Source organism: Eubalaena glacialis, chromosome 2, assembly GCF_028564815.1.
Source record: "Eubalaena glacialis isolate mEubGla1 chromosome 2, mEubGla1.1.hap2.+ XY, whole genome shotgun sequence".
Classification (NCBI taxonomy): Eukaryota; Metazoa; Chordata; class Mammalia; order Artiodactyla; family Balaenidae; genus Eubalaena; species Eubalaena glacialis.
Window position 1 is genome coordinate 4,213,199 of NC_083717.1, and position 24,363 is coordinate 4,237,561.

Sequence of the window (24,363 nt, forward strand, 5' to 3'; positions counted from 1 at the left end):
AAAAGGGGAAATTGGTTACCCCCGAGGGAACGGGAAAATGGCTGGAACAGGATCTTGGGGTAGGTGAAATGGGACAGGATTTGATGCACAGTGGCTTTAGATGGTGGCATGAGACAGCTTATCCATGGAAATAGGAGGTAAGGCCGAGGATATGGGTAGAGGTGTTGGTGGGCTGGTACACGTGGTGGGAGGCTGGGAGTTGGCTTCTGGTTGTTCCAGTTTTCTCTGAAAAGGAAGCAGGGTCTTCAGATGGGAATGGGGATGGGGAAGGGTAATAGGAAGGGGAAGGCAGGGGGTCAGGGGTTTGAGAAGACAGGAAGTATCAATCTAGGATAAGGAGTGAGAATGGCCTACGGATGCGTCATGCGAATTCAATTTTGCCCTAAGGGCCCCATGAGTACAGCAGTCATGGATTTAGAGTGAGATGAGTTGGGCTAGTGATGTGCTTTTTGGCTGCGTGGGGATAGACAGGAAGTTGGCGAAGGCCTGGGTTTAATCACAGCTGAGCTTTTGTCCCTTGGATGTGCGAGAAGCAGGCGCACGTGAGTTGAGGACGTATATACGGGAGTGTATGTAACGTGCCGGAGAATCTCAGCCGGGTGAAGAGCAGAGCAGGGACACGAGAATAGTGATGGCCGGGCGTCCGCTGTCACTTGTCTAATTTAGCTCAGATTTATACAGCAGTAAAAATGCTTACGTGCCTAGGAAACTCAGCAGTTTTCTTCTAGTACTAATTTATAAATAAGAAAAAATAACCTACTGAGGTAAGACTTTCTGGCCTGGAAACCTCCATGAGGCTGATTTAGCAAAAGCCTTTCTGCTCCAGCTAATTTGCCTGACAAAAGATACAGTATTTCCCACTCTTGCAAGTGCCAGTTGTTGGACTTTATCAGGTGATACATTTTTGATCTATATTTGATGATGCTTAGGACTGTCAAGGGATTTACAAGCAATCTTGCACAGAAAATAGTTGGAACTTGTACTGTGTCAAGGATGAAATTGTAACTTTTCCCTTTCATTAGTGCAGATAACTAATTGTCTGAAGACTTCTGATGAAAATTGTCATTTCTTACACATTCATATTTGACACTATTAGAATTTCTGAAACATTCACAATGTCACAAATGGGGATAAAAATATATAAATATAAAATTGTATATTTTCAGTAAATACACTGAAGGCTTAAACCTGTCATCTCTGCACTATAAATGTGTGTGTGTATATGTGTGTAAAATCCATACACTGTCTATGTGCTCGTCACATATACACAGACACTTGTAGTATCACTAGGATAACCTCAATGAACAGCCTTCAATCTAAGAAAGATCTCCAGTAGAAAAAGGTATTTGTCGTTTAAATGTCGTGGAATTGATACCCATGGTTCATTAGAGGAGATACACGTGCCTATTAACTTACACTACTGTTTGTCGAAAAAGAATTTAAGGTGGTAACAGTAAAAAAAAAAAAAAAAAAAAAAACTCTTTAGGGAAAAAATGCATTAAATACCACCAGTGTGTAAAATGAACACAAAACAGAAGGGTTCATTTTATGGACTTGTGGTATTTAATGCAAATCATTTTTCAGTTTTCCTGAAAGCTCAAATGTAAAGATTATATGCTTTGAGGAAGTGATAATTATCCCCCTTACTTACGGTATGATATTTATTGTGTTTGCTTAAAAGTATATTCACTCAGAGGTATTTTCTGCTCTCCCGTAAGAAGTCTTTCCAAAGAGAGGCTGGATATTAGAGGTGTGTGCATTCTCTGCTGGTTTTATAACGCTGTGTGAAAACAACCACACAGCCTCGGTGGCACTGCATCACCTCCGGAGTCTGGGGTTCAGTCTGTGGCCCCCAGCCTGACTCTGGCACCTGGTCAGCTGTGGGTTGGCCGGAGTTTCTCATGACCTTGGGTGGGCTCACTCACTTGGGTTAGGCTCAGGTTGGCTCAGCTGAGGCCACTGGAATGTCTTGCCTCTGGTTCCTGCATCTCTTACCCTCCTGTGGGGCTAGGGCACTAGCACAGCAGAGCGCAGTCGCTGAGGGTCAGCAGTGGCAGAGGACAAAGCAGAGCAAGGCCAGCGTTCCGCGTCTCTCCTTGCATCACTCCTACTGTCATCCCATCAGCCAGTGCAAACCAGGTGGCCGAGCCCGACTCGGACCAGCCGGGTGTTGCAAGGTCAACGGCAGAGGGTGGGGATCCATGGAGACTTAAGAGTTGGGGCCATTTAGGCAATCTCCCAGCGGGCCAGCACCCAGGAACCTGAACAGAAATATTTGAGCCAGAATTGAATCCCAGAATTTGTTAATACTTTCAATTTGTCATTGTTGTTGATTTTTTTTTTTTTTTTTGTAGTTAAGCAGAATTTTGTATAAGTGAGGCTTCCAGTCTTGTACTTTTGTAAGAGCAGCCTTCAGCCAGTGCAGTTTCTCCTTCACTGTAGTTACAGTGGAACCTTATTCTGGTGGTTTTTGCCTACTTTTGCAGTTCAACTCACTTGAAATGGTTTCCCTGTCCATCAGGGTATTACCTGGAACTACGCCGGCCGCTAAACCTGGTGTCATATTCAAGAACATAATCAGCAAATCTTCAGTATTGTAGTCTATGCAGTCAATGCATATGTCACAACAAGGAGGAACAAAAGCAAAAAAAAATACATGGAAACGTTTACGTCACCATCTCTGCAGAACATTTCATAGTATGTTTTAAAACACCATGTGACTATCACAACTCATTCGCAAAACTGTAGCCTCTTGTCTTTATTGACTTTGGCTTAATCGAAGTGTTCCCATGTAAAATTAGTTTTGAACTACTACCAGTGCAGAACATTTTGCTGTGATATACAGGCTTCTATTTTTCTGTCTTTAGTTGTCAGAATACACATGAATTTTGTTATATGTATGTATCTCAGAAAGTATTGGGCTGAGGATTGATTTTACAAGTAACATTCATCTGTATCTCAGAGGACCAGAAGGCAAATGTCTCAGAACGTTAGTTCATGCTCTTCCAGAGGGGAGCAAGGCACATCAAATTGGCGATTTTTAAAATATTTATCTCAAATGGGTATTTTAAAGTCTCTTTAGAAGATTGCAAACACTGCTTTTGCTTTTGAGTTTTGCGGATTAAAAGTAGATGGGCATTATAAGAAAATTATCTGGCAAGATTGTGTTCTTTAAAAGGTAAGACTTCAGTATTGGATGTAAATTTGATATTCATTTGGATGATGACTTCAGCTTTAAAACTGGGGATAGGAGGAAAGTGGGGAAGACTAAAATTGTCCGTTTTTCTCATTATTAATAACTTTCATGACTGCTTTGGATTTTCACTTTTTTATGTGTTTGTTTTGTTTTTTTAGGGAGAAGTGATAGCACTGGATAAAATATCCAACAAAGTAGAAAAAATAAAGCAGAATGCGTTACTGTTAGGGCTAAATTCCATCAGGGCATTTTGCTTCGATGGAACAAAGGCCCTTAAACTTGATATGGTTAAGGACACAAATGGTGAGTTAAATTTTATCTTTTTTTTAAAAAAAAATTTTTAATTTATTATTTATTTATTATTTTTATTTTTGGCTGTGTTGGGTCTTCGTTTCTGTGCGAGGGCTTTCTCCAGTTGCGGCAAGTGGGGGCCACTCTTCATCGCGGCGCGTGGGCCTCTCACTGTCGCGGCCTCTCTTGTTGCAGAGCAGAGGCTCCAGACGCGCAGGCTCAGTAGTTGTGGCTCACGGGCCCAGTTGTTCCGCGGCATGTGGGATCTTCCCAGACCAGGGCTCGAACCCGTGTCCCCTGCATTGGCAGGCAGATTCTCAACCACTGCGCCACCGGGGAAGCCCTAAATTTTATCTTTTAAAGGCTTTTATAATTGGCATTTACAAACAGATTGTCAGATTTTGCTACCTATGTTCTAGCCCCTAAATATCCATAGGGCCTTGGCATGGATCTAAGGTATTTTGCCATAATAGATGTCTTTTTGCTTTTCATCTCATCTTTGAATATCAAGTTTTTAATACAGAATCAAACCTCCAAGACTTGGTCAAACTCTTTGTTCTTAACCTATTTGTTTTTTTTTTTTATTGAAGTATAGTTGATTTGCAGTGTTCTGTTAATTTCTGCTGTACAACAAAGTGATTCAATTATACATATATATACATTTTTTTTTTAATATTCTTTTCCATTATGGTTTACCATGGGATACTGAATATAGTTCTTTGTGCTATACAGTAGGATCTTGTTGTTTATCCATTCTATATATAAAAGCTTACATCTACTAACCCCAATCTCCCACTCCATCCCTCCCCCAACCCCTCCCTTTTGGCAACCACAAGTCTGTTCTCTGTGTTTGTGAGTCTGTTTTGTAGATAGGTTCATTTGCGTCATATTTTAGATTCCACATTTAAGTGATACTATATGGTATTTGCTTTCTGACTTACTTCACTTAGTATGATAATCTCTAGTTGCATCCATGTTGCTGCAAATGGCATTGTTTCATTCTTTTTCTATGGCTGAATAGTATTCCATTGTATATATGTACCACATCTTCTTTATCCATTCCTCTGTCAGTGGACATTTAGGTTGTTTCCATGTGTTGGCTATTGTGAATAGTGCTGCTAGGAACATAGGGGGTGCGTGTATCTCTTTGGATTAGAGTTTTCTCTGGATATATGCCCAGGGGTGGGATTGCTGGATCATATGGTGGGTCTATTTTTAGGTTTCTGAGGAATCTCCATACTGTTCTCCACAGTGGCTGTACCAATTTACATTTCCACCAACTGTGTAGGAGGGTTCCCTTTCTCCATATCCTCTCCAGCATTTGTTATTTGTAGAGGTTTTAATGATGGCCATTCTGACTGGTGTGAGGTGGTACCTCATTGAGGTTTTGATTTACATTTCTCTAATAGTTTAGCAATGTTGAGCATCTTTTCATGTGCCTACTGTCCATTTGTATTTCTTCTTTGGAGAAATGTCTATTTAGGTCTTCTGCCCATTTTTCGATTGGGTTGTTTGTTTTCTTTTTGTTGTTGAGTTGTTTGAGCAGTTTGTATATTTTGGAAATTAAACCCTTGTTGGTTGCATCATTTGCAAATATTTTCTCCCATTCCGTAGGTTGTCTTTTCGTTTTGTTGATTGTTTCCTTTGTTGTGCAAAAGCTTGTAAGTTTGATTAGGTCCCATTTGTTTATTTTTGTTTTTATTTCTATCACCTTGGGAGACTGACCAAAGAAAACATTGGTACGATTTATGTCAGAGAATGTTTTGCCTATGATCTTATCTAGGAGTTTTGTGGTGTCATGTCTTATGTTTAAGTCCTTAAGCCATTTTGAGTTTATTTTTGCGTATGATGTGAGGGAGTGTTCTAACGTCACTGATTTACATGTGGCCATCCAGCTTTCCCAGCACCACTTGCTGAAGAGACTGTCTTTTTCCCATTGTATATTCTTGCCTCATGTGTCGAAGCTGTGTGATTGACCGTAGTTGTGTGGGTTTATTTCTGGGCTCTCTGTTCTGTTCCATTGATCCATATGTCAGTTTTTTGTGCCAGTACCATGCTGTTTTGATTACTGTAGCTTTGTAGTATTGTCTGAAGTCTGGGAGGGTTATGCCTTCTGCTTTGTTCTTTTTCTTCATGATTGCTTTGGCAATTCTGGGTCATTCATGGTTCCATATGAATTTTAGGATTATTTGTTCTAATTTTGTGAAAAATGTCATGAGTAATTTGATAGGGATCGCATTAAATCTGTAGATTGCTTTGGGTAGTATGGCCATTTTAACAATATTAAATCTCATCCAAGAGCATGGGATGTCTTTCCATTTCTTTGAATCATCTTCAGTTTACTTTTTTAATGTTTTATAGTTCTCAGTGTATAAGTCTTTCACCTCATTGGTCAGGTTTATTTAGTATTTTATTTTTGGGGGTGTGATTTTGAAAGGTATTGGTTTTTTTTTTTTTTTTTTTACATTCCCTTTCTGCTGTTTTGTTGTTAGTGTAAAGAAATGCAACCGATTTCTGTATGTGAATCTTTTATCCTGCTAACTTGCTGAATTTGGTTATCAGTTCTAGTAGTTTTTGTGTGGAGTTTTTAGGGTTTTCTGTGTATAGAATCACGTCATTTGCATATAATGACAGTTTTCTCTCTTCCGCTCCAATTTGGATACCTTTTATTTCTTTTTCTTGTCTGATTGCTGTGGCTAAGACTTCCAATACTATGTTGAACAGAAGTGGTGAGAGTGGGCATCCTTGTCTTGTTCCAGATTTTAGTGGGAAGGCTGTCTGTCAGCTTTTCACTGTTGAGTATTATATTGGCTGTGGGTTTGTCATAAATAGCTTTTATTATGTTGAGATATGTTCCCTCTGTACCCACTTTAGTAAGAGTTTTTATCATGAATGCATGTTGAATTTTGTTAGATGCTTTTTCTGCATGTATTGAGATGATCATGTGGTTTTTGTTTTTTCTGTTGTTGATGTGGTGTATCACATTGATTTGCATATGTTGGACCATCCTTGTGAACTTGGGATGAACCCCACTTGGTCGTGGTGTATTATCTTTTTTATGTGTTGTGGGATTCAGTTTGCTAATATTTTGAGAATTTTTGCATCTATATTCATCAAAGATACTGGCCTGTAATTTTCTTTTTTAGTGGTTTTCATATCAGGGTGATGGTGGCTTCATAGAATGTCTTTGGGAGTGTTCCCTCCTCTGCAATTTTTTGGAAGAGTTGGAGAAGGATCGGTAAGAGTTCTTCTTTGTATGTTTGGTAGAATTCACCTATGAAGCCACCTGGTCCTGGACTTCTGTTTGTAGGCAGTTTTAAAATTACAGATTCTATTGATATTTCACTTCTAGTGATCAATCTGTTCAAATTATCTATTTCTTGATTCAGTTTTGGTGGACTGTATGTTTCTAGAAAGTTGTCCATTTCTTCTAGGTTGTTGAATTTGTTGGCATATAATTGTTCATAGTATTCCCTCATGTTTTTTTGTATTTCTATGATGTCGGTTGTTATGTCTCCTTTTTCACTTCTTATTTAGTTTATTTGGGTTCTCTCTCTTTTCTTCTTGGTGAGCCTGGCCAGAGGTTTGTCAATCTTGTTTATTACCCTTTCAAAGAACCAGCTCTTGGTTTTATTGATTTTTTTCTGTTGTTTTTAATCTCTATTTTATTTGTTTCCCCTCTGATCTTTATTATTTCCTTCCTAATGCTGACTTTAGGTTTTGTTTGTTCTTTTTTTTCTAATTCTTTTAAGTGTTAACCTATTTGTTTTAGTTTCATATTACAGCTCAGAAAGCTGAGATTTGAGACAAGCTTTTCAGTTTTATGATTCTTCGTTTTTCATTTTTCTTGAGGAATTGGGGATATAGAGCCGGAAGGGAAAAACTGCCACATATCTTGTTTTGTAATAAAATAATACATTAGTTAAATTGCTGTATTTCTCTCTCTTTGTCTCTATTTAGATTTGGTTTCATAAAGTATTCGAGAAACTTGCATATTTCAATGAACTAATTGGCGTTAGTTTTTCTAGAATGTTCATTGATTAAAGATGCTATTTGATTCATGATGACTTTTTAAAAAATTAATTTACTTATTTATTTTTTAATTTTCTTTTGTATTGGAGTATATTTGATTTACAATGTTGTGTTAGTTTCAGGTGTACAGCAAAGTGATTTAGTTATACATACACATGTATTTATTCTTTCCCAGGATTCATGATGACTTTTAAAACGCCTACTACATCAGTAGTAATGTGAAAATCCACATACCTTTAAGAAATTATTTTGTAACTTCTGCCTAATATGTAGTAAGTCACACGTGATTAAAAAGCCAAAATAAATGAAGCACATGGAATACTTGCCAGAAAAACAGGGAATATCCTGAAGAAGAGTGGGAGCAGGTCGGATTGAATTGCCTAATTACATGACAACAATGTGTCATGTCAGTGGCTTGTCAGCCCTAAAGTGTTAGCCAGGGGTTTGCAGGAGTTTATATCAGTGTGTAGGCTAGGGGGCTGTACCAGAGAGACCCAAAATACAGTGACTTAGAAAAGATAGAAGTGTTTTTTGGTTTTCTTGTTTATTTTTGTCTCACTGAAAAGTTAAAGAGGTGGACATCCAATGCTGGGAGCTTCATCTCTGGGTCCAAGACAGCTGTTCCAGTTTTTTCCCAGGGCGTAGGGAAAGGGACTGGGAGATGCACAAGACCTGGAAGTGGGGTGCATATCCCGCTGGCCACAGCTTAGTCGTTTGATCAACTTAGCTGCAAGGGGGGCTGGAAAACGTAGCCTTCAGCTGTGTTGCCTTGTGCCCAGTTCACACCATTTCTATAGAAAAAGAGGATAATTGTTACTGAAGAACAAATAGCAGTCTGCCAGAAGCTTTGTACTATTAAAAGTGGAGATGGTGACTGTTTCCATTTTTTTCTTTTATTCATCAGTAAAATTTTTCTTCCCCCTTTAAAGTAAGTAAAAGAGCTTGAAAGCCTCTGAGTGGATAAGTGAGGTGCATAGTATAAGGTGCAAGGAGTGACCCAGTAATTGTATGCTAGCATCAAGCTATGTGGTAGTTTTCCTACACAATTTGTTCTGGTTATGTTCTGCTGTTATCCCACATCATGCCACCACTTAGTGATGAAAACCACAGTAATCATTTCATTATTATTCCTCACAATTCTGGGGGCTGACCAGACCCTCAGTTAGATGGTTCTTACTCGCAGTATCTCGTGCAGTTGCGGTCATGTGGTAGTTGAGGGCGATGTCATCTTGAAGGTGCTCTCTTTCACATACACGTCGGGAGGATGATGGTGGCTCTCTGCTGGGACCTCTCCATGTGTCCTGGATACTCTCAGCCTGTTGGTTGGGTGGGTTTCGAGGGCGAATGTTGGAATAGCCCCAGGCAGCAGCCATGTCCCCATTTATGACCTATTCCAGAAGTCACTTAGCATCGATTCTGCTGTTGCCCAGAATAAAGGAAAAGGAATATTACATCCCACCTCTTGTGTCACTGTGATGAGTGTCAGTGTCAAATTGTAAGAATGTATGGAATGGACGATATTGTGGCAGCCATCTTTGGGAAGTATAATTGCTTTCACAGCCGTAAACTATTTTTATTAAAAAAAAAAAAATTATTTATTTGGCTGCGCCGGGTCTTTAGTTGCAGCACGCAGGATCTTTAGTTGCGGCATGCGGGATCTTAGTTGCGACATGTGGGATCTAGTTCCCTGACCAGGGGTCGAACTCAGGCCCCCTGCCTTGGGAGCATGGAGTCTTAACTGCTGGACCACCAGGGAAGTCCCAGATTATTTTTATTTTTAGTCATACATTTTTATATGCATAATGGATTGTTAGCTGAACACAGGAAGGATAAGGAATACTGACTTGAAAATGCAGGAGTGTAAAAGTAGTAATGATTCTGCAAATTTACATCAAGGTGATTTTCACCAGTTCTATAGATTGCAGTAAATATGATTAAAATTCTTATATAGCATTCTAAGGTGATTTCAATACTACAGAAAATCTAAAAAGAAAGACTAGAATGAGCTATATGTTCAGTTGGGCTTTTATTTATTAGGAATAGAGGTTAGCCACGCCTGTAATGTTTTAGTTACTTATAAGGGGCAGCCTGAATCCAGTCTTGTCCCTCAGAAGGAAACAAGTTGTTTTCTAGTACCTAATGTAAGTATTCCAAACATCAGTCCTTGGCAGTTTTTGTTTATTTTTGATGCTGAGGCAAATGTTTGTCATATTTAATGCTTTTGAAAAATTACTCTTTTTCTTTCATAATTTTAAATTATGTCAACCTATATCATTTGTTAAATGGGAGAAAAAATATTTTTTTCTTCATATTCAAGGATGAGTAATGTTTTAGTGTATGGATAATACCACGTTTTATTTATTCATTCATCAGTTGATGGACATTTGGGTTCTTTCCTTTTTTTGTCTGTTATGAATAATGTTGCTATGAGCATTTGTGTATAAGTTTTAGTGTGTTTTATCTCTTGAGTATATACCTAGAATTGGGATTGCTGGATCATATGGTAACCCTCTGTTTAACCTTTAACAGAATTGTCAGACTGTTTTACAAAGCAGTTTGCAGCCTTTTTCAATCCACTAGCAATGTACTGAGGGTTCATATTTCTCCATATCCTCACCAGCACTTAATATCTGTCTTTTTGATTATTGCTATCTTGGTAACTGTGATCTCATTGTGGTTTTCATTTTTATTTACTAGAAGCAGATTTCCCAGATGGCTAATAATGTTAATCATCTTTTCATGTGTTTATTGACCATTTTACATCTACTTGTCCATTCAGATCCTTTGCCCATATTTTAATTGGGTTGTGTTTTTATTATCAGGTTGTAAGAGTTCTTTATATATTCTAGCTATAAGTCCCTTATTAGATATATAATTTACAAATATTTTATACCATTTTGTCAGTTGTCCATTTACTTTCTTGATGATGTCATTTGAAGCACAGAGGTTTTCAAGGATGTCCATTTTATCTATTTTATCTTTTATTGCTTGTACTTTTGGTGTCAGATTCTAAGAGTTTTCTAGTATGACCTCTTACATATAGATGTAGAGTTCGTATTGAATTAATTTTTGTATATGGTGTGAGAAAAGAACCCAACTTTATTCTTTTTCATGAAGATATCCGGTTGCCCCAGCATGGTTTGTTGAAAAGACTATTTTGCTCCATTGAATCGTCTTGGTACACTTTTCGAAAATCAGTTGACCGGCAATGTAAGGGTTCATTTCTGGACTCTCCGTTCTCTTGCATTGATTGATATTTCTGTCCTTAAGCTGATAACACTGCCTTAATTACAGTAGCTTTGTAGTAAATTTTCATCTGGGAATAGAGATAGGTCCGTTTCTTCTTTGCTAACCTGGATGCCTTTTGTTTCATTTTGTTGCCTAATTGCCCTTGCTAGAACCTTAGTACAGTGTTGAATAGAAGTGGTAACAGAGAACATCCATGTCTGATGTTCCTGATTAGTCTTTTTTCAAGTGGCTTAGAACTGTAGGTTTGTCATAGATAGCCTTTATCAGGTTGAGAAATTACATGACTATTTCTAGTTTGTTGGATATTTTAGATCATGAAATGGTGTTGGACTTTGCCAAGTGCTTCTTCTGTCTTATTCAGATGATCATGTGGGTTTTGACCTTTATTCAGTTAATTTTCAGATTTGGAATCCACCTTGCATTCCTGAGATAAATCCCACTTGGTCATAGTGTATAATCTTTTTCATCTATTGGTGGATTACGTTTGCTTGTATTTTATTGAGGATATTTGTTCCATATTTGTAAGAGATACTGGTCTGTGGTTTTCATTCTTGTGATATCTTTGTCGGGTTTTGGTTTCAGAGTAAGACTGGTCTCATAGACTGAGTTGGAAATTATTCTTTTCGCTTATGTTTCTGAAAGAATTTGTGAAGACTTGGTATTATTTAAAAGTTTGGTGGATTCATCAGTGAAGTCAGCTGGGCCTGGGTTTTTCTTTGTGGGATTTAAAAAAGTTACTGATTCAGCCTCTTTACTTACTATAGCTTTATTCAGATTTTCTCTTTCTTCTTGTATCAATTTTGATAGTTTGTATCTTTCTAGTAATTTGTCCATTTCATTTATCTATACAGTTTATAGTATTCCTTTATAATCCCTTTTCTTTCTGTAAGATCAGTAGCAATATCCCCCATTAATTACTGATTTTAGTATTTCGAGTCTTCTCTCTTGGTCAGTCTAATTAAAGTTTTGTCAATGTTGTTGATTTTTTTTCAAAGAACCAATTTTCAGTTTTGTTGATTCTTGTTTTTCTTTACTCTATTTCATTAATTTCTGCTCTAATTTTTTTGTTTTATTTAAAAATTTTAATTTTATATTGGACTATAGTTGATTTACAATGTTGTGTTAGTTTCAGGTGTACAGCAGAGTGATTCAGTTATACATATACATATATCTATTCTTTTCAAATTCTCTTCCCATTTAGGTTATTACAGAATATTGAGCAGAGTTCCCAGTGCTATACAGTAGGACCTTGTTGGTTATCTATTTTAAATATAGTAGTGTGTATATGTCAATCCCAAACTCCCAATCTATCCATCCCCCCACCTTTCCCCTTTGGTAACTGTAAGTTTGTTTTTGAAGTCTGTGAGTCTGTTTCTGTTTTGTAAACAACTTCATTTTTATCATTTCTTTTTAGATTCCACATATAAGTGATATCATATATTTGTCTTTCTCTGTTTGACGTACCTCACTTAGTATGTTAATATCCAGGTCCATCCATGTTGCTGCAAATGGCTTTATTTCATTCTTTTTAATGGCTAATAGTCCATTGTATATATGTACCACATTTTCTTTTTTTTAAAATTTAAAGAAAAAATTTATTGAAGATCTAAAAAACAGATTCTAAAAGATTGACTTTTCCAGAAAACTGTAGCTACACAATGCATTGTGTCTATCATGTTAAAACCTGCATTAGACACAAATACAAAAGCCATGAAACAAGCCACCATTCTTCAACAATCTGAGCAAAGATAAAATGCCTAAGGAACAATATGGATGACTTGCAAAGGATGGGCTCTTTAAGCACCATAAAAAAAAAAGGGGGGGCAGCACAAATGGATGAGTGTTTTCAGTTATATACACTGAATTGAACCTTTGGCACTAGGAATCAGGGCGTTTTGTCATATAGCATTAACACATTATAAAAGTATGTGGTGGCAAAGGAATAGAACCACCAGCATTCAAACGCAGCTTTGTCAACTAAGCAATAAAATACAGTATGTCTTTCTGTTGTCCATCATTGAATACACTGGTAGCAACTTTGAAATGAAAGAAAAGAAAAAAGGAGCTGTAATTCCTTTCATTTTCTCTGTTTAAATATCAAACAGAAAACAGACATCAATTCTATTATACACTAACATTTCCAAAGTACCTCATTTGTACAAGAGAAGGACTAAGAAACAAAAATGCGTTTACAGACATCCAAACGTAAGTGAGTATAAGCACCTCACACAGCTTTCTGATGATACTCAGGAGGAGCCACTTCGTTAATCGCTGGCACTAAACAGAGTTGCAGAGTTCTTTGCCAGGTGTTTTAGGAAATCATGAAGATAATTCAGTAATAAAGCAAGGCTCTTCTCATCCAGAGGTGTATGGGCCAACATTGCTCCAGTTTGTACAGATAATCTCAGTAGATGTGGCGCTCCATGCACGTGGGACATGGGCGTCATCAGGGTGATCTGCGAGGATTTCAGCATACTGTGGTCTCTCATATTTGCAGAGCAGCTGAGTGCCCAACATTACATTGAAGTATTCCTTTATCCCTGCCACAACTTCATTGACAGCATACTCCTTGTTATCTGTGTTTCCTTGAGATTTCTTGTAATTTGCATAATCCACTAGAATGGAATCCACATTCTTCTTGGCAGGAAGATAAAGAGCTGTTTTTGCCGGGTAATTAAGTCCCAGTCATCAACAAGCCTCGGTTTTAGTTCTTCAGGAATCTTTACTGTAACTTCAGCTTGGTTCGTGAGTGTTTCCTCGTTGTCAACAGTAGGATCTGCTTGGGCCCTTTTCTTGTAGGAGGCTGAGGTGTCTCACTGGTACTGCCACTATCTCCATTTCCAGGTGTTTTCTGTTCTTTTTTGTTTTCACTTCAGCATTTTTCTGTTGCAGACCAGAAGTCTTCTTTCCAGGGGCAGCCCCTCTCATCTTCCCCTCTGCGTACTGCTCCTGATTGGCTTTTTGAAGTTCTCGTTGTTTGGTGTAGATTGGTGTCCACGTATTTGAGTACTCTGCTTTCTAGAACCCATTCATCTCAATTTTTATTCCAACCACTGTAATGTATAAAGTATTACACTTGTTTATCCTTTATGGCAACCTTTACACGCTTTGCTTCATAAAGAAGAGGCCCATGGAAGCACAGCACTCTCTCACCCTCCTGGAATTGAGGCTTTGGGTCCTGCTTCAGTGCCATTTATAAGTGATCGCTGCTGCCTCCTCCTTCTCCCGCCATCCCCGACTGCTGCCCCCTACTCTCGACCCCACCCAACTCTGTGTCAGACGTGCCGTCAGGCACTGCCAACTCTACATCCTGGGCCCTACCACATCATCTTTCTCCATTCTTCTGTCGATGAACATTTAGTTTGCTTCCATGTCTTGGCGATTGTAAACAGTGCTGCGGTGAACATTGGGGTGCATGTACCCTTTTGAACCATGTTTTTGTCTGAATATATGCCCAGTAGTGGGATTGCTGGATCATATGGTAGTTCTCTTTTTAGTTTTTTAAGGAACCTTCATACTGTTCTCCATAGTGGTTGTACCAATTTACTTCCCACCAACAGTGTAGGAGGGTTCCCTTTGCTCCACACCCTCTCTGGCATTTGTTTGTAGACTTAAAAAAAAAAATTTATTTATTTATTTGGTTGTGCCGGGTCTTAGTTGTGGCAGGTGGGCTCCTTAGTTGTGGCATGCGAACTCTCAGTTGCAGCATGCATGTGGGATCTAGTTCCCTGACCTGGGATCCAACCCGGGCCCCCTGCATTGGGAGCATGGAGTCTTAACCACTGTGCCACCAGGGAAGCCCCTGTTTGTAGACTTTGATCATGGCCATTCTGACTGGTGTGAGGTGATAACTCATTGTAGTTTTGATTTGCATTTCTCTGATAATTACTGATGTTGAGCATCTTTTCATATGCTTTTTGGCCATCTGTATGTCTTTGGAGAAATGTCTATTGAGATCTTCTGCCCATTTTTTGATTGGGTTGTTTGTTTTTTTGACATAGAGCTGCACGAGCTGTTTTTATATTTTGGAGATTAATCCCTGTCGGTCACATCATTTACAAATATTTTCTCCCATTCTGTGGGTTATCTTTTCATTTTGTTGATGGTTTCCTTTGCTGTGCAGAAGCTTTTGAGTTTAATTAGGTCCCATTTATTTGTTTTTGTTTTTATTTCTATTACTCTAGGAGACGGATCAAAAAAGATATTGCTTCAGTTTATGTCAAAGAGTATTCTTACTATGTTTGCCTCCAAGAGTTTTATAGTATCCAGTCTTACATTTAGGTCTTTAACTCATTTTGAGTTTATTTTTGTGCATGGTGTTAGAAAATGTTCTAATTTCATTTTTTACATGCAGCTGTCCAGTTTTCCCAGCACCATTTATTGAAGACGCTGTCTTTTCTCCATCGTATAGTCTTGCCTCCTTTGTCGTAGATTAATTGATCATAGGTGCTGGGTTTATTTCTGGACTTTGTCTTGTTCTGTTGATCTGTATTTCTGTTTTTGTGCCAGTTCCATACTGTTTTGATTACTGTAGCTTTGTAGTATAGTGTGAAGTCAGGGAGCCTGATTCTTCCAGCTTTGTTTTTCTTTCTCAGGATTGCTTTGGCTATTAGAGTTTTTTGTGTCTCCATAGAAATTAAAGATTTTTTTGTTTTAGTTCTGTGAAAAATGCCATTGGTAATTGGATACGGATTGCATTGAATCTCTAGATTGCCTTGGATTGTATAGTCATTCTGACAATATTGATTCTTCCAACCCAAGAATATGGTGTATCTTTCCTCTGTGTCGTCTTCGATTTCTTTCATCAGTTTTTCATAGTTTTCGGAGTACAGGTCTTTGTCTCCTTAGGTAGGTTTATCCATAGGTATTTTATTCTTTTTGATGCGATGGTAAATGGGATTGTTTCTTTAATTTCTGTTTCTGGACTTTAATTGTTAGTGTATAGAAATGCAACAGATTCTATGTTTTAATTTTGTATTCTGCAGCTTTACCGAATTCATTAATGAGCTCTAGTAGTTTTCTGGTAGTATCTTTAGGATTTTCTATGTATAGTATCAGGTCATCTGCAAACAGTGACAGTTTTACTTCTTCTTTTCCAATTTGGATGCCTTTTATTTCTTTTTCTTCTCTGATTGCTGTGGCTAGGACTTCCAAAACTATGTTCAATAAAAGTGGTGAGAGTGAACATCCTTGTCTTGTTCCTGATCTTAGAGGAAATGCTTTCAGCTTTTCACCATTGAGAGTGATGTTTGCTGTGGATTTGTCATATACGGCCTTTATTATGTTGAAGTGAGTTCCCTCTATGCCCACTTTCTGGAGAGTTTTCATCATAAATGGGTGTTGAATTTTGTCAAAAGCTTTTTCTGCATCTATTGAGATGATCATATGGTTTTTATTTTTCACTTTGTTAATGTGGTGTATCACACTGATTGATTTACAGATGTTGAAGAATCCTTGCATCCCCGGGATAAATCCCATTTGGTCATGGTGTGTGATCCTTTTAATGTTTTGTTGGATTTGGTTTCCTAGTATATTTGTTGAGGATTTTTGCATCTATGTTCATCAGTGATATTGGTCTGTAATTTTTTTTTTGGTGGTATCTTTGTTTGGTTTTAGTATCAGGGTGATGGTGGCTTCATAGAATGAGCTTGGGAGTGTTCCTTCCTCTGCAGTTTTTTGCAATAGTTCCAGAAGGATAGGTGTTAACTCTTCTGTAAATGTTTCATAGAATTTGCCTGTGAATCCATCTGGTCCTCTACTTTTTTTTTTAAAAAATAAATAAATAGATTTATTTATTTATTTATCTATTTATTTATTTTTGGCTGCATTAGGTCTGCGTTGCTGTGCGCAGGCTTTCTCTAGTTGCGGCGAGCGGGCTTCAGTAGTTGCAGCACACGGGCTCAGTAGTTGTGGCTCGCAGGCTCTAGAGTGCAGGCTTAGTAGTTGTGGTGCATGGGCTTAGTTGCTCCGCGGCATGTGGGATCTTCCTGCACCAGGGCTCGAGCCCACGTCCCCTGCATTGGCAGGCAGATTGTCAACCATTGCGCCACCAGGGAAGCCCCTTGACTTTTGTTTGTTGGGAGGTTTCAATCACAGTTTCAATTTCAGTACTTGTGATTGGTCCGTTCATATTTTCTGTTTCTTCCTGGTTCAGTCTTGGGAGATTGTGTTTTTCTAAGAGTTTGTCCATTTTTTCTAGTTTATCCATTTTATTGGCATATAGTTGATTGTAGTAGTCTCTTATGATCCTTTGTATTTCTGTGGTGTCCATTGCAACTTCTCCTTTTTCATTTCTAAGTTTATTGGTCTGAGCCCTCTCCCTTTTTTCTTGGCGAGTCTGGCTAAAGATCTATTCTGCCATCTTGTCTCAACACCCCTCAAAAATTGAAAAAAAAAAAATGTGCTTCTTACTGGTTCTTGTTTCCTCATCTCTCAAGCTGAGAACCAGTTTCCAGTAGGGCCTTGAGCCCACTGGTCAGGGCTACACGGTTTCCCTAGCTGAGCTTTGAGGTGAGAGGGAAAATGCACCCTTCTTCACTCCTCTATTCGCTTCCCCACAACGATTGCGGTGTGGGGTGATTGGCACTGGGGTTGGAGACACACCTCTGGAGCCCCTTTTACCCCTGAGAGCCGCAGGCCAAGCTGAAGCGACTGCGGCCCTGGCGTCAGGGGAACCTCTCTGCTCTGATTTTTATTATTTTCTTCCTCTGCTTCATTTTTAGTTTGCTCATTTTTTTTCAGTGTCTTAAGAATGGAAGCATAGGTTATTACTTTGAGACTTTTCTTTTTTCTTTCTTTTTTTTTTTTTTTAATAAATTTATCTATTTATTTTTGGCTGTGTTGGGTCTTCGTCTCTGCGCAGACTTTCTCTAGTTGTGGCGAGCGGGGGCTACTCTCCATTGTGGTGCGCAGGCTTCTCATTGCGGTGGCTTCTCTTGTTGCGGAGCACGGGCTCTAGGCTTGTGGGCTTCAGTGGTTGTGGCACATGGGCTCAGTAATTGCAGCACATGGGCTCTAGAGCGCAGGCTCAGTAGCTGTGGCACACGGACTTAGTTGCTCCATGGCATGCAGGATCTTCCTGGACCAGGACTCGAACCCATGTCCCCTGCATTGGCAGGTGGATTCTTAACCACTGCACCACCAGGGAAGTCCTGAGACTTTTCTTTTTAATGTACGTATTTACAGCTGTAAATGTCCCTCTAAGCACTATTTCACTACATCCCATAAGATTTGGTACATTGTGTTTTGTTTTCGTTCATGTCACAGCATTTTAGGATTTACCTGGGATTTCTTTGACCCACGGTTATTTAGGAGCATGTTTTTAAATTTCCACATACTTGGAATTTTCCAGATTTCTTTCTATTACTAACTTCTGTTTTCATTCCATTTTGGTGGGAGAAGAAACGTTGTATGAGTTTAACCTTTTTCAGATTTACTCAGCTTTGTCTTATGGCCTTGCATATGGTTTGTCTCCACATGCACTGGAGAGGAATATGCATTCTGCTGTTACATAGTGTTTTCTATTAGGTCTAGTTGGTTTATAATGTTGAAGTGTTCTGTTTCCTGGTTGGTCTTCTGCCTCTTTGTTCTTTTCATTAGTAGTAGTTCTGTTTTTAATTGTATGAGGAACTTCCATACTGTTTTCCATGGTGGTTGCACCAGGTTACATTCCCACCAGCAGTGCATGAGGGTTCCCTTTTCTCCACATCCTCATCAACGCTTATTATCTCTTGTCTTTTTGATGACCTGTGGATTTGATTTGCATTTCCCTGATGATTAGTGCTGTTGGGCATCTTTTCATGTGCCTGTTGGCCATCTGTATGTCTCCTTTGGAAAAATGCCTGTTCAGGTTCTCTGCCCATTTTTTAATCAGGTGGTTTTGTTTTTTTGATATTGAGTTTTGTGAGTTCATTATATACTTTGGATATGATATTAACCCTTATCAGGCAGATCATTTGCTACCATTCTATAGATTGTCTTTTCATTTTGTTGGTGGTTTCTTTCACTGTGCAAAAGCTTTTAGGTTTGATTAGGTGCCAGTTGTTTATTTTTGCTTTGGTTTTCCTTGCCTGAGGTGAAACAGAATTTCTGAGACTTCTGTAAAGGAGCGTGCTGCCTGTGTTTTCTTCTAGTTGGTGTATGGTTTCTGGTCTTACATTTAGGACTTTTGTCCATTTTGATTTATTTTTATATATGGTGTGAGAAAATGTTCTAACTTCATTCTTTTGCATATAGTTGTCCAGTTTTCCCCAAATCTCTTATTGAAGACTGTCTTTTCCCCCATTGTGTACTTTTGCTTCCCTTGTCATAGATTAATTGACTGTAAGTGTGCAGATTTATTTCTGGGCTCTCCAGAAGTTTAGGGGCAAGGCTCCCTGGAGCTGGGATTCAGAACTCTAAGGAAGGTTCTGCTGTGCTACTCAGGGTCCAGAGCAGGTGACTGCAGTGAGCTGGGACTTACAGCTTGAGAGAGGGGGCTCTGTCCACTTCATACCGATACTTAAGGGAAAAAGCTGGAAACTGTACCTGTCAAGGCGAAGGGCTGTTACTGGGATTGTTTTGACAGAAACAACAAGCCATCAGGAAGGATCAAGTCCTGTTCTCTACCCCTTTTATCTTTCATCCTCTTCCCACCCCCATCGCTTCTCTGCCTCCTGTTGGTGAATCTTGAAGCCAACAGGCAGAGGAGAATTGTAGTTCACAGAGTTCCCCCCTCAGCATCACACAGCAGAGTAGAGGTGGGTAAACTTGGCGCTCAGAAGAATATAGCTTAATAACTAGCATATTTGGAGCAGAACAGATAGTCCTTGAAATAGGTTCAAATGTATACTAAAATTTCATATATGATAAAATTAGCATTGCAAACCTAGAGGGAAAAGTAAATTAGTAAATAAATAGCTCTAAGATGATTTTTTTGTTTGGAGGGTTGGCGGAAAGGTTTATACACAGAAGTAACTTTAAGATGGATTAAAGTTTACTGTCAAGAATTAAACGGAAAGTAACTAGAAGCAGGTATAGATGAACATTTATTTGACTTCATAATGGGGAAGATTTTAAAGCATGAAAGCCAAGCTAGAACTCAAAAGAAAAAAGATAAATTTAATACTCAACATTTATGTATGTAAAAAAAAACTGTGGCAGATGGCAAATAGTGGGAAATATTTGTAAAATAGTTAAGAAAGGTGAGATTACTATTTTTGATGTACAAAGAGCTCTTCTAATCAATACAAAAAAGACAAGTCTCAGTAGAAAACCAGCAAAGATGATGTGACCATCTAAACCAAAAAATACAAATGGTCAATAACATAATTATCAACTTTGATGAGGATTTTGGGGAAAGTACACTCATGACACTGGAAGTATAAATTGCATATAGTCTTTCTACAGGATTTTATCAGTATGTATTAAAAACCTTAAAAATAATTGCTTACTTTGAAAAGATATTTCTTTGGAGGCAGTCGATAAGAAAGCAAGGATGGTTGTGGATGGAGATGAGTTAAATTGATAAGAGCTTGTGTCTCACAGTTTTGCAGTCAGGAAAGCAGATTATCTTGGGGTGAGACCCAGAACGCTGCTGTGGGCACTGTAGGAAAGCAGTCTGCCGTAATATCTTGCCTACAGTTAGGTACCATAAATATATGAGCAGACCTGCTTGGTTTCATGATTTTCTCCACTAACCCTAAGTAGATGAGAAGCTGGAGTGGAGAAAGTTATGTAAGCAAATGCAGAGGGAAACCTGTGGAAGATTGGATTCGGGGCTATGTAGACTCGTTCTAGAGCATAGCCTTGCTGATGGCCACAGAAGCAAGGAGGCTGAGGAACCATAGAACCAGGATGTTTGCCTAGAACCTAAAAGGTAGTCTCTTTTTCTGGGGCTGTCTGCAGTAAGATTTCCTAAGAAAAATACCAGCTCTTAGAATGACTAGAGTTAATTTCATGTCCTAGCTCTGATGAAGTGTGGCTTCTGACATTGGGGGTACCGGTCTTGTTGGATTAGGCCTTGGCTTGCGCTATATCAGTTAATCCTATAATAATCACATCTTTAACCTCTTTTACCTGTAAGTCAGTTAGCTTAACTAGCTACCTGATGGAATGGAGGAATTGTTATGCATTACTTTCTATTCTAGATTATGATGTTAAATTCCGATAATTGCATCTGTTTCAGGAGTTTTCTGTGCTAATAGGGCAGAGAGCAAATAATGTTTATAATTCTCTTTATAGGAGAACCTCCGTTCTTACCAGAATCTTTTGACCGAATTCTTCTGGATGCTCCCTGCAGTGGAATGGGACAGAGACCAAACATGGCTTGTACTTGGACTTTGAAGGAAGTGACATCATATCAACCATTACAGCGAAAACTCTTCACTGTGGTATGTGATGATCTTTTGCTGTGGGAGAAAGGTGACGTTTACTAGTTTGATCTTTTAAAGACTGAGAGCAGAATTCATAGCAGCATTATTCACAGTAACCGAAATGTGGAAAAAGCCCAGGTGTCCATCAGCAGATGGAGGAATAAGTAAAATGTGGTACGTCCACACAACGGAATATTGCCCAGCCTTAAGAAGGAATGCGATTCTGATACACACTACAACATGGATGAATTTTGAACACATTACGCTACGTTATATAAGCCAGACACAAAAGGACCACATGGTGTGTGATTCCGTTTATGTGAGTATCAAGAATAGGCAAATTCATGGAGACGGAAAGTAGAATAGAGGTCACCAGAGGCTGGAGGGACAGCAGAACGAATGGGGAGTTCCTGTTTCATGGGTCCAGAGTTTCAGTTTGGGATGATGAAAAAGTTCGGGAGATGGATAATGATGATGGTTGTAAACAGTGTGAGTGTACTTAATGCCATTGAATTATACACTTAAAAATGGTTAAAATGGTAAATTTTATATACGCTGTACCACACACACAGAACACCAGAGACCTGGTTTTCCTTTATGTTGACTCACTGTTTCATCTCAGGCAATAGTAGAATTTCTTCTCTGAGACATTTAAGGAATTTCAAACATTCTGCTCTGTCTTAAAAATAGAGCGTTGTTGGCACTTCCCTGGCGGTCCAGTGGTTAGGACTCCGTGCTTCCACTGCTGCAGGGGGCCCGGGTTCGATCCCTGGTCGGGGAACTAAGATCCTGCACGCCACACGGCGTGGCCAAAAAAAGGGGGGGGGGTTGTTAACATAGTTACTAATTGATGTAAAACATTTGGGTATAAAATAAATTACTTTTTTATTGGGTTCTTGGATCATCTTAGTGAATTAAAAGTGGGAAATCCAATAGAGGCGAACACATTCATAAGATTGGGAAGTGACAGCATCCAGTGTCAGATATAGAAGGACCATAAAAATGTAGCAAATCTAACTGGTCTACAGTATGTTGCAGAAGAAGCCCAGATAGAACATGTGAGAATTTCTGTCAGTCTTGCCAATGTGATTTCATAGGATGTAGACAGCATTTGATCAGAGATGATCCCACCATTTCCTCTGAGTTCTCTAATTATAAATACACAGGCTGCAGCAACAGTGGGTATGCTCTGATGATTCCATCTCTGAAGCTGTCTTTAAGTACATTTCTTTTCAGCACTCCTGGTGACTCCCTTCCTACACAAAAGTGGCACTAAGAGTGGATTGTTTAAACTTTTATTGTATATGGTCTTCAGAGAACACATCCTGGAAGTTAAAACAGCAAGCAGCAAAAAAAAGAAGCTTTGCTTATAGCTGCAACCCAGTTTGATGTGAGGGTAAAATTAGGACCCTGTTTTAAGAGACCTGGCTCTTTGTTCTTTTTAGCTCATAGCAAAAAGACATTTTAAGAGACTACTTGGGAGGAGATTTGTTGGTCTCAGTGACAAGGAGCAGCTGACCGTGTGCAAGAGAGAGGGTAGAATCTAGTGGGTGTGCCATTGGGTGAGGGTAGGAGTTGAGACTGTGGACACAGTGCCTCCACATAAGTTACTCTAGGTACCTGGGTTCCCATATGGGAGAAGTGGGTAGGGTAACTCCCCCTGATGGGTCTACCGTTCTCATGGCGGTCGTAAGATTTGTTGAGAAGAGCCGTGTAATGTGCTTAGAACAGCAGCTGGCACCCAGTACAAAGTTTAAATTTTGATCAGTGTACTATGGTTAAAAAGCCTAGTATATGCTTTTTTTTTTTTTTTTTTTAAGATTTTCATTAACATTTTTAAAAACTCTGGGGATTTGAAAAGAGAAACTTTAGTTATTTGGGACAAGTTCATTTTCATATTACACCTTATTTCCTGGACAAATACTCATTGGGCATCTCCTATATGTAATACACAACTTTAGGTGCTGATGACCTGCTAGTCAACCCCTGACCTTTTACATGGGGTTTCTGTTCTAACTGGGGAGGAAAATAAACAGCCAGTTGAGTTAGAGATTTCTTGTATTCCAAGGCAGTGACCCAATGAAGCAAACTTTAGAGAGGAAGGGGGATGGGAGCGCCTGATCGGAACAGTTGAAAATTGTACATGGGCTGGGCAGGGAGGGCGCTGCTGAGACACCGAAATAGAAACAAGAGGGTGGTGAGGAGGGAGCGAGCACTGCAGGGACGGAGCAGAGCTTTCGGGCTGGTGCAGAGGTCCTGAGGTCGGTGTGTGCCATGCACGTTCCAGAGCAGCAGGGGCAGGTGGTGCTCAAGCAGGGCAAGCCAGGCGCACGAGAAGGGAAGGCCGCGAGGGGCCTGCTGTACACAGGGCCTCGAAGGCCACTCTGAGGATGTGGGCTTTGACTCCAAGGGATGACGGGAACATTGGAAGGGTTTTTTTGTTTTGTTTTGTTTTTTGGCTGTGCCATGCGGGTTGTGGGATCTCAGTTCCCTGGCCAGAGATTGAACCTGGGCCGTGGCAGTGAAAGCCTGGGATCCTAACCACTAGGCCACCAGGGAACTCAGCATGGAAGGGTTTTGAGCTGAAAAGAGACAGTCTTAAAAGCACCGATCTGGCTGCTGTGTTGAGAATAGATGGTAGGAGGGCAGGGAATGAAGCAGGTAGGAAACTGTTTGAATAATCCAGGCAAAAAATCATGAAACTTGGAGCAGAATGATAGCAGTGGAAGTTGGTGAGAAGTAGCCAACTTCTGGATATATTTTGAAGGTAGAGCCGATGGCATTTGCTTGATGACTGGGGAACGTGAGAGCAGGAGGCATAAAGGATAATCTGAGGTTGGGGCCTGCGCCCCCGGGGAGGACGGGAATCCGGCTTCAGGAGGTTTCAGAGGAAGAAGGTAGGAGTTCAGTTTGGGACGTGTCACATCTGAGGGTAAAAATATTGAGAATGCAGTTGAACATATGGGTACAGAATTCAAAAAGGAGTCTCACCTAAAAATGTAAATTGGTGAGTTTTCAGCATAAAAATGGTATCTAAAGCTGTGAAACTGAATGGTCATATTTGGGAAAGTCTTGGTCCAGATGGACTAAAACAGCTCCAAGATAATGAAATGCATCTGGCCTGGAACACTCTAATTAAAGAAGGAGTCCTGGTCATACAGACCATCACTTATTTATTCCAGACACTTGAAATAGGTATCATATATGTTTATATTTTTTCTTTATACATATTTATTTTGTACA

The 24,363-nt window shown here is 39.3% G+C and overlaps 1 protein-coding gene and 1 pseudogene across 7 annotated transcripts in view; one reads left to right on the forward strand and one right to left on the reverse strand.

Moving 5' to 3' along the window:
• The window catches only part of NSUN6 (NOP2/Sun RNA methyltransferase 6), a 110,228-nt gene that overhangs the window by 40,360 nt on the left and 45,505 nt on the right, over positions 1-24,363 (forward strand). For all 7 annotated transcript variants that reach the window (XM_061178143.1, XM_061178123.1, XM_061178118.1 and 4 more), the window contains 2 exons: positions 3,355-3,499; positions 20,990-21,138. In XM_061178143.1, coding sequence (XP_061034126.1) covers positions 3,355-3,499; positions 20,990-21,138 — 294 coding nt within the window. The remainder of the gene's footprint in view (positions 1-3,354; positions 3,500-20,989; positions 21,139-24,363) is intronic.
• Positions 12,993-13,797, reverse strand: LOC133084784 (mortality factor 4-like protein 1; annotated as a pseudogene).